Raw genomic sequence first — 10,288 nt, 5'->3', positions numbered from 1 at the left:
TTCCTATCCTAGAAGTCTGGTTCTATCTTTTAGTGTAAAGGTGATGCTACTCCAAGATCTAGCAGCATGAATTAGGTTGGACGCTACCGCTACTATTACAATTTTTACACTGAAAAAAAAAACAAGTTTTGATTTTTAAGCGGTTGGTAATTTGAGAAAAGTTTTTTTACATACATTTTTGAACTAAGGTTGGGCTAACGAAAAAAAGTATTGGAAAAAAGGACTAATTTTACACTGAAAAAACAAAATTTTATTTTTAAGTTTTTGACATTTTGAAAAAAGTTTTTTTTTTGTCATAATTTTTGAACTAAGGTTGGGCCACCAAAAACTGTGATTTGATTTGTTGGAATTTTCTTGCTTTATTGAGAAAAAATGTCAAAACAACAATTTTTACACTGAAAAAAAAATTGATTTTTAAATAACGTTTTTTTTTGTCATTTTTGAACTAAGGTTGAGCTTACGAAAAAATTGGGCTGACGACCATTATACATGGCCAAACGGTTTTAAACTTAAGATATTTTCATAGGAAAAAAAACAGCATTTTAATGAAAAATTATTGATAACTTTTATGGGAATTCCAGTTTTTTTGTTAGTAAAAGTTAAGTGATCCCTTCGATATAGAAATCGGTAAGATAGATATTACATACATAGCTTCCCACTGGGCCCAATAAAGGCTCTATAGTCCAGTACTTCTTTGGAATAATTCTCGACGTGAAATATTCCAAAATGGCCGAGCTGAAGTGACAAAATTAAGATACTATGCTAAGCTAATTAACTAACCATATTAAGTCATTAAAAACCTCACAACAAGTTTTCTATGATATTTATATAATCTTCATCTTCAAAAGTTGCCGGAAACCTGAAAAATCCAACAAATAATGTTGGCTTCTGGTTTCAGAAGCTTAAGGCATGTTTACTTCCATTATAACCTCAGCAAAGCATTGCCAGAGGTATAATTAAAAAATGTTTTAAGAAAATATTTAATTACCAACATGTCAAAATATGCATCTTCAAAATAAAAGGTTTTTATGTGCATTTTCAAAAACTCTTTAAACGCCCATTTCTGCATTGTAGATCTTTCTAGTATGGATGCAATCCGCAATGGCAATGAGCCACACGTTACAGATATCACTCTTCTTAACGACACGATTTCACATTGATGATGGGGGGCTATCACCACATCCCTATAATTTCTAGTGAATAGATATCAATGTCTTCTTTTTCCACTTGCATTTCGCAGCAAAACACCAAGTTCTGGAAGATGAGTTAACCCAAACCACTCTCGCACGCGGACTTTGTGGCTACTTGTTATATGTATCTATCTGTTGTACCTTTATATATTTGCAGCTTCTTTTGCGGTTTCTAATACCCAAACCCGACCCGTATAATCATCCAACTAACATCTTCGAATGAGGGTCCTCGTATAGGTTTCCGTGCGTCGTCGTCATCGTTGTCGTCGTCTTAAAATAAAATCAAGTTCTGATGATCTTTGCACATTCTGTAGCCCAATGATGAAGTTTAGATAAACTTATCTACGAAATGTTTTTAATGGCTTAGCCGCCTCTCTTTTCAATGGCAATCCGTTTGTTTCATCTTCTTCTGTTATAAATGTATAATACTATAGGGATGAACCTATTCAATGGTTGGATCGGTTTAGCCCATAGAAAAAAAAAGTACTAACTACAACTTTCTGAAAGAGTTGTCATCATAGCTGTTGTAATCGGTTTAATTGATCACCGACTTGTTGTAAATTTCCCATCCTGTGATCATTTACTTTCAACCGAATCTCCAACAGAATCCAATCTTTTTATAATCCTACCTATACTCTCAGGTCTCACAGCCATGATGAGCAATGTGGAGCACTTTGAGAATTTAATCCACGTGAATGCATGCAGTTTCCACAGGCTCCAGATATAGGTATACCTATCATGAATCTCTGTACACTTGTCTTTCAGAATAGGTTAGGTATGTATCAATGAAAGGCTTCATTCAATTATCACGGCTACTCCTGGATTGTAAATGTGTATAAGAAGACCACAATCGAATCTATTTGGTTGGGGTCACGTTTACGTGTGCGACGCAAGTCGAAGTGCTTCTTTCGGCGGAAATGAACAAAGTTGTTGTGATTGCGGTTCTCCCAGAGTACAGTGGTGTAGGATGGCTTCTAAAATTGACAAAAATTTATATTGAGAAAATATAATAGTATTGGGATTGAAAAATAAGGTTTTTTTTCTTTCGCAAAAACCAAATATACCTACAACTTTTCAGTTTTTTAAACAAAATTCAAAATAATTCAAAGTAAATTTTTATATAGGGCTGAAAGCTTTTGACTTTAATTTACTTAGAAACCTGCAATCGAAGTATGGAAGTCTCGAATTCCATTAGTATTTTTGGTATTTAGCTCCAAATTACTAGGAAAAATTTTAGTCAAAGACAAAACTGTCAATAAAATCAATCTTACAATTTCATTTTATTCCAGTTTTTACCCTTTCTAGTCCCAGTGTAAGGCAATGGCTAGTCATGTTAAATTCGATTCAAAGGATGTCGAACAAGATACTAACTTTGGATAAAAATCCGATGTTCATGGGCATTCGAAGTTGTGTTGAATTATCGCTAACATGTTCCGGGAAAGAGTTGTAAAGATACTATTTGTCTGATATTGGGTGCAGTTAGTACATTTGGTTGATTAGGACTATGACAATTGTGCTAATCGAATCTATAAATGTATCTTCACTTTGATATTGTAAAATAATTATTTTATTAGTATTTTCCATTTTTTATTTCTTGAACAAAGTCTTAAATGTTTTTTTTTTTTTAATGACTGCATTGAGAATAGAAACAAATTGTGGATGATCCTCCTTAATTTTTCAAAACTGCCTCACCTCAAAAGATATGAATTTGAGTTAGGTACATCGCAAATCTGCGAGATCAGGAAAGACTGTGATCCGCAAATCACAAAAAAACTACGTGCAACTTTTCGCGACGAAACGAAATTTTTAGTCAAAAGTTAAAACGTATAAAATTTTCAAGCAGAAGGTGAAAAAAAAAAAAAAAACAAATATCTTCAACCTCATACCTTTATGATAGGGAAAAAGAACCAAGAAGCCGATAAATATTAACAAATTAATAATTTATTTACACATAACAACGAAATTTTAAAATTTTTCTAAAAATTGATTTTTCAAAAAAAAAATTTGAAATATTTTTTAAAAATCCAAAAATGAGTTTTTTGAAAATTTTTTCAGAACCTTGCAGAATACAAAAACTTAAATAATAAATGAAAAATAACCTAATAAAAAAGTTGGATTTCTTAAGAAAATAAATTTTATTTCGGTTATTTATGCATTATTCTCAATAATGTTATACCATTTTGAAAAGAGAATTGAACACACCAACTTTTAAGGTAACTTGCCGAAACATCGTATTGTTTCGAACACTACGGTTCATTGAATTAGAGTCATGTAAAATTTTTTAGTACCTAGTTGGGCAAAAAAGAGAAATTTTCTTTAAAACTGATGCAGCTGAGTAAAAATTTTTGAATGCATTTGGTAGCAGGGTTATTCAAGGTTCCGTAACAAAAGAAAAAAATGAGAAAAATTAAGATTTTAGTCACGGCACATAAAAAACCGTCACATGGGTCACCATGTCCTTTATTCAAATGCCCATAACTCACAAAATATATGGCTGCGATTTTTTTTATTATTTTTCTGATAAATGTCACCACCTACCCTATCTACCGTTTTCGTTTCGTCGTTAACTTTTGGGACACCCTGTATGTGGGCGGAGGCCTATCACGTTTTGTAGAGCTAGTCGCACTGATTACGAAACGGTATTTAAAAAGTCCCTAACACCCCCAAAATCTGAAGTTAGGGGCAAAAAACGGTTTTTTTTTTACCTTCACCCATTGAAAAAAATCTAGCTTCGTCAAATTTTTACCCATTTTCGATTTTTTAACTATATGTTTCTATGTCTTCTAGTTTTTGAGAAAATTGGAAAATAAAAACTAATAAAAACAAAAAATATTTTGAGAAAAGAAAAACTGATAAAATAATTTTTTCTCAAAAACTAGAAGACATAGAAACATATAGTTTTCACTGTTCGATAAGGAATCAATTGAGGCAGTTTTCTGTGTGAGTAATTTGTTTATTAACATTCACAGTCTGGACAAAAATAGTATAAAATGAGTTTAAAAAAATTTTGTTTTCGCCTATTTTTAACTTTGAAATCGATTATTTCAAAAACTATTGGTTATAATATATTGATTTAAGAATTAGAATAAAATGTACAATTTTGCCTTTCGGAAATGGTATCATTTATTACTGTAAGGGTTGCCGTTGTTTTTTGATATTTTTTTTTTTAAACTGCCCCTCCCACCTAAACGGGGGGAGATAGGCCCCCCAAAGAAAAAAATTTTTGTATTGAACTCCTCTACAAAAACGCTTTATCAAATTCTGGCGCCCAAGTTATCCCAATACGTGCCAAAGCAACATTTTTGTTCTATACCTAAAAGTTCGAATTTCTGTATCTGGGTTGAAATCGTAAATTTTTGTTTTTCTAATCCAATTTTAAACTGATTTTCACAAAAAATACCTCGTTTGATTTGGAGATAAATAATATTTTAGAATATATTTTTAAAACAGCATGTTGTATACTTTAGTTTGATGTCGAAGTTGGGTAAATGCCGAAAAAAATTGAATTTTTGAATTTTGACAGCTTATAAATTCTAGGTGGTTTAACCGAAATACATGTTTTGTACATTGTTGAAAAGGTATATTTATCTCCTATCAGAAACTGTAACACCGTGTAGTTATTTTTAGGCTAGATTTGGTCGTACGATTTAGTTTACTTTCGTAACTAAGGGCACAATTAATGTTTTTAATACGAAGTGAAAGAGATTAAAGAGCTTATTCTTATTTCATCAAAACCCGAGAAGTTCAAGCAAGCAAGCTAACGCAATAATTTTTATTACCTGCTTTAACTGGAGAAGGATACACTCTTTCACCTCAGAGAAAAAAGGACTCAAATTATTATAACTTTAAGAAGCCTCAGAAGTCAAAAACGAAAAACTTACAAATAAAAAAAAAAAAAATTACAAAATAAAAAAAAAAATATTCACACACTATAATTGGATCATCAGATAATTTGAAAAATTACCTTCGGAAATACTTCAACTTCATCCACGCCACTTTTATGTTTTGCATGCAGATCTCCACCAGCTCGCCATACTAAACATTCCCACGAATTAGTACAATTGCCAGGAACTGTCTCGAAGTGGGGACATACCAATAATTCCTGACAATGTTCAACTTTACGATGCATTGTGTCCTCCACTTGCATTAAAACAGACCGCATCTTTCGGCAGAAGCAGTATATTTATCATTATTTGCATATGGTGCGCGAGTTCAAGTTCCAGTGTGTTCATCCAGAGAATTGATTTCAAAGCTACCGAACAAGTAGGAATTCGAATAAGAACCATGTGATAGTTCAGGAAAGATACATATTATAACAACTCCGGTAAGTCAATTATATTAAAGATTTTTGATTTCTCATTGGAATTTAGCATCCAATAGTCTTGTTAATCAAAAAGGCGGCATGAAATAAGGCTTCTTCATTTTTTTTTTCTTTGACAAAAAAGGTAAAAAAGTTTTCATATAGTTTTAGCGGTCAGACATAAAGGCGTCAGCGGCATACGCCTGCCGAAATTATAATAAAATCACCAATTCATTTAAAAGAAGATTCCTCCGAATCCTGAAAATTTTGATCCAATTATTTAGGCATGAGTCCAAGTCCAGTCGGCTTTGGTAGTTCAGAAAAATGTTAATCACCTAAAATACCAGAGCACAATTTTCCCTCAAGTGAATAAATTATGCCCAAGGAAAATGAAGGTCAAAAAAAGGAAATTTATACGAGAATAAGATGAAATGTAGATCATCTATATTCGGGGTGGTCCTTTTTTTTATTTTTAAGAATCCTTAATACTCTTCTGTTTGGACTCAATTGAGCTGAATGAAATGAGAATTCAATCGCACAGGTTAAGGTTATGCGTAACCTTTTGAAAAAAAGGCATAGCTATAGTAAAAAACAAATACTTTTCATGATCCTTTAAATGTAAGCCCACACACGCCTCTTGCAGATCTTTAAGAAAATGGGTATCTGTGAGATTTTTTCAGTTTTAAATTCAGTATTTTCTGTTCAGAAATATCATTATTAGTTTTCAATTCATTCTCTGACGTTTATATTGGCGCATCGAATGGTATTAAGTACCAACTTTAAATATTTCTTTTGTAGAATTTAATTGAATGAAAAGAAAAATAGTGCACGTGCCTTAAGAATTGAATTGGATTTTTATTTCAAACAAACATACGAATTGTTCTCTGGCTTGTATTTATTAATAAAAAAAAAAAACGTTATGTATAGGTACAGGTAAAATTGTATAAAAACAAAAACAACACTACCCTCATGATAGGTTTGAAGATTTTTTGAAGTTATACTTTTATGGGAGGGTGGGTATGAAAATTTACTTTTTGACAAGAATGTCAAAGGGATTATGACGCGATCACCCTGGGTAGCAGGGCTGTCGTTTCACCTTTAGAGTAGGCAGTACTTTAGTATTTAAAAATGCAGTACGCCGCAGTACGGCAAACAAAACACACAACACGTTGCAAGTAACATGTTTCATGTGGAAAGTTGCATGTGGCAAGTTGTATGTGGCAAGTTGCATGTGGCAAGTTGCGTGTGGCAAGTTGTATGTGGCAAGTTGCCTGTGGGAAGTTGCCTGTGGGAAGTTGCCTGTGGCAAGTTGCCTGTGGCAAGTTGCCTGTGGCAAGTTGCCTGTGGCAAGTTGCCTGTGGCAAGTTGCATGTGGCAAGTTGCATGTGGTAATTTCCATGTGGCAAGTTGCCAGGGTTGCAAAAAGCTCACATTTCAGCTCAGCTCACAGCTCAGCTCAAATTTGAGCTAGGTACCATAGCTTACCTCATTTGAGCTGAGCTGAAAGTGAGCGCCCCAACTTCCAACGCCTATATCTCGGAATTTTGAAGAAAATGAAAAAAAATTTTTTTGATGCCAAAAAGTAGCGGGGACTCTAACCTACATTTGGGTACAACTCTCATCCCTGTAGGTCTACGCGTTCTCAAACCGGGAGAACTTAAAAGTAAAAAAAAAATAGGCACGATTCTGAAAAAATAGGCATGATGTGGCGGTTTAACATGGAAGGCGATTTTTTAAAAATCTGACAATGTGCAAAGCGTAAGCCCATCACACAAGCTATCATTAAGCATCACTCCCAAAAATTGCTCTCAAGCGGTTTAGCTTCCAGGAGCGTTCAAAGATTCGGGGATTTTTCGAAAAAAATTTCACCCCAACTTTCAAACGCGATTTTCTCGGAATTTTGAAAAAAATCGAAAAACCGGATTATACCACTATCGGGTAGCTGAGAATATAACCTTTCATATGGCACCGCTCCCCTGTCTCTAGATCAAAGCGTTCCAACGCCTATATCGCGGAATTTTGAAGAAAATGAAAATAAAATTTTTGATGCCAAAAGGTAGCGGGGACTCAAACCTACATTTGGGTACAACTCCCATCCCTGTAGGTCCACGCGTTCTCAAACCGGGAGAACTTAAAAGTAAAAAAAAAATAGGCACGATTCTGAAAAAATAGGCATGATGTGGCGGTTTAACATGGAAGGCGATTTTTTAAAAATCTGAAAATGTGCAAAGCGTAGGCCCATGACAAAAGCTATCATTTGGCATCACTTTCAAAAATTGCTCTCAAGCGGTTTAGCTTCCAGGAGCGTTCAAAGATTCGGGGATTTTTCGAAAAAAAATTTTACCCCAACTTTCAAACGCGATTTTCTCGGAATTTTGAAAAAAATCGAAAAACCGGATTATACCACTATCGGCTAGCTGAGAATATAAGCTTTCATATGGCACCACTCCCCTGTCTCTAAATCAAAGCGTTCAGCTCCCAGAAGCTTTTTCGCGCCCCCAACTTCCAACGCCTATATCGCGGAATTTTGAAGAAAATGAAAATAAAATTTTTGATGCCAAAAGGTAGCGGGGACTCAAACCTACATTTGGGTACAACTCCCATCCCTGTAGGTCCACGCGTTCTCAAACCGGGAGAAGTTAAAAGTAAAAAAAAATAGGCACAATTCTGAAAAAAAAGGCATGATGTGGCGGTTTAACATGGAAGGCGATTTTTTAAAAATCTGAAAATGTGCAAAGCGTAGGCCCATGACAAAAGCTATCATTTGGCATCACTTTCAAAAATTGCTCTCAAGCGGTTTAGCTTGCAGGAGCGTTCAAAGATTCGAGGATTTTTCGAAAAAAAAAATTTACCCCAACTTTCAAACGCGATTTTCTCGAAATTTTGAAAAAAGTCGAAAAACCGGATTGTACCGGAATTTTTTTTTATAATAAAAAAAGAAATATTTTACTAAAAAAATAGAAATATATTTACTATTAAAAAACCAAGAAAAAAGATCACGAAAAATTATCTGTTTTATTTATAAAAATATCCATGTGTTAAAATAATTCCATTAATAACTAGAACCAAACATCTTAAGCTATGGTGTTTTATAAAAGTTTAAAATATCTTCATATTTCATTATACTTTCCAAATAAAAATCAATGTATCCTCTCACCCATCACAGCTCAGCTCAGCTCACTTTACCTTAGCTCACCCAACAGCTCAGCTCAGCTCACCCAACAGCTCAGCTCAACCATCAGCTCAGCTCAAATGAGCTGAGCTATCATGGTACATAGCTCAAAAGTGAGCTAGCTCAAAATTTGAGCTGAGCTCAGCTAACTTTTGAGCTTTGTAGCAACCCTGCAAGATCCATATTGCTACTACTAGTGCTGAAGCACACACAATTCTCATAAAATTACCATATCGCACATTTTATGAGCAATTCATTTACTTTCGTTAACCATATACCGTACGTTCTGAACCGCACAACATGAGTAAATTTCACAGAATAAATTGAAAACTACATGGACGCAAGGAGGATGAAAGAATTAATTTATTGTTCACTTGATTAAAATGTAAAAAACGAATTGTGGATTAATTAATTTAATAATAGAAGTTAAAAATATCAAATGAAATTCATTTACATATACTGAATGAGAAGTATAACTTCAGTCGCGTGTACATGTGTACACACACTCTTTTTTAAAAATGGGTTCATGTAACAGTTCATATAGCTAAATGCTTTGAACGAAAGGATGTTTTTCGAGAGAATGAAATTCGAAAGCAATTTATTTAATTAATTTTTTTTTTTTGATTATTTAATGATGTTTTTTATTCAAAAACGTGTTCATGAAATTTTGGAATTTTATTTTTAGGTGATAGTTAATAATTGCTGACAAAAATGACACAATTTTATTTTAATTTTTTATAGTAAAAGTGCTTTTTATGAAAAAATTTAATGAGTAATTTATTATATCTATTATTTATATGAGTAAACATTTTATACTAGCTGTGTTTTGCAATGTGTGAAGTAGACCAATGAATACGTCTACTTTTAATTATAAAATAGCAAAACTTTGTATATTTAAATTTCCAACTTCTTTAATATTAAAACACAACCTTTTTGTTTAAGAAATAATTTTGTAGTGATTTATTAGGTCATAAGACCAATTGTACATTCGATTTGTATAGCAATTTCATTAATTTTATAACATTTTAATTTGTGGAATGTATTTAAATATCATTGCCATGTACGTTAATAATTTAATTTTGATTTAGTACTTTAGTACTTTTTGTGTACTTTTACGTACTTTCGTACAGACATATTGAATTTAATTTTTATTGTGAATATAAAATGATGCTCTGTTATTTTCCCTGAGCCATTAACTTCGAAATTTTGTTCTTGAGTTTTCAAGCTTTTAATACCAGCAAAGAATTGAAAATGCAAACTAAAAAAAAAAATTCGTAAATCTTGTCTTATAAGGCTTCTAGTTTGAGTTCTATTGGTTTGATATTCAAGATCAAGGTCTTCAAACTCATGGAAAATTACAAACTATGATATTTTGCACTTCAAATAAACATTACAATTTTGACAACATTGAGACAATCAACAAAAAGTGTAAAATGCATTTTATCCGTTTTTGAAGTACGTCACAAGAATAAAACTTTTGCGTAATATTAATAAAACTTAATTACGTCAAAAAATAATAAATTTATTGCTTGGTCGCGGAACGTCCACGCTCCATACAAATTTGCCCATTCTCCATTTAGTTTTATGTTCTTGTATTTTATATCATATAATAAAATATTAATAAAA

At 32.7% G+C, this 10,288-nt stretch overlaps 1 protein-coding gene across 2 annotated transcripts; it reads right to left on the bottom strand.

Annotated features, from left to right (window-relative positions):
• Positions 1 to 1,015: 1,015 nt before the first annotated feature.
• On the bottom strand, positions 1,016 to 5,528 carry LOC129910836 (uncharacterized). Of its 2 annotated transcripts, none has more exons than XR_008771557.1 (2): positions 3,077 to 3,191; positions 1,016 to 2,164 (listed from the first exon to the last, which is right to left on the bottom strand). XR_008771557.1 is itself a non-coding variant. In XM_055988423.1 (2 exons), the coding sequence occupies exons 1-2, from the start codon at positions 5,350 to 5,352 to the stop codon at positions 2,003 to 2,005; spliced, it is 360 nt and encodes a 119-aa protein (XP_055844398.1). In that variant the 5' UTR covers positions 5,353 to 5,528; the 3' UTR covers positions 1,016 to 2,002. The 2 variants fall into 2 exon arrangements, 1 of the variants encoding a protein (XP_055844398.1); XM_055988423.1 differs by lacking the exon at positions 3,077 to 3,191 and adding an exon at positions 5,155 to 5,528.
• Positions 5,529 to 10,288: the final 4,760 nt, after the last annotated feature.

The sequence above is a fragment of the Episyrphus balteatus genome, chromosome 2, assembly GCF_945859705.1.
Source record: "Episyrphus balteatus chromosome 2, idEpiBalt1.1, whole genome shotgun sequence".
NCBI classification, from domain to species: Eukaryota; Metazoa; Arthropoda; class Insecta; order Diptera; family Syrphidae; genus Episyrphus; species Episyrphus balteatus.
Note: the sequence above shows the minus strand (reverse complement) of the source record. Positions and strands in the feature narration are given on the sequence as shown.

Coding starts and splice junctions, on each gene's coding strand:
- LOC129910836 (XM_055988423.1), bottom strand. CDS start 5,352: ATGCGGTCTGTTTTAATGCAAGTGGAGGACACAATGCATCGTAAAGTT. Junction 2,165..5,154: donor AAGTTGAAGTATTTCCGAAG/GTAATTTTTCAA, acceptor TGTCAATTTTAG/AAGCCATCCTACACCACTGT.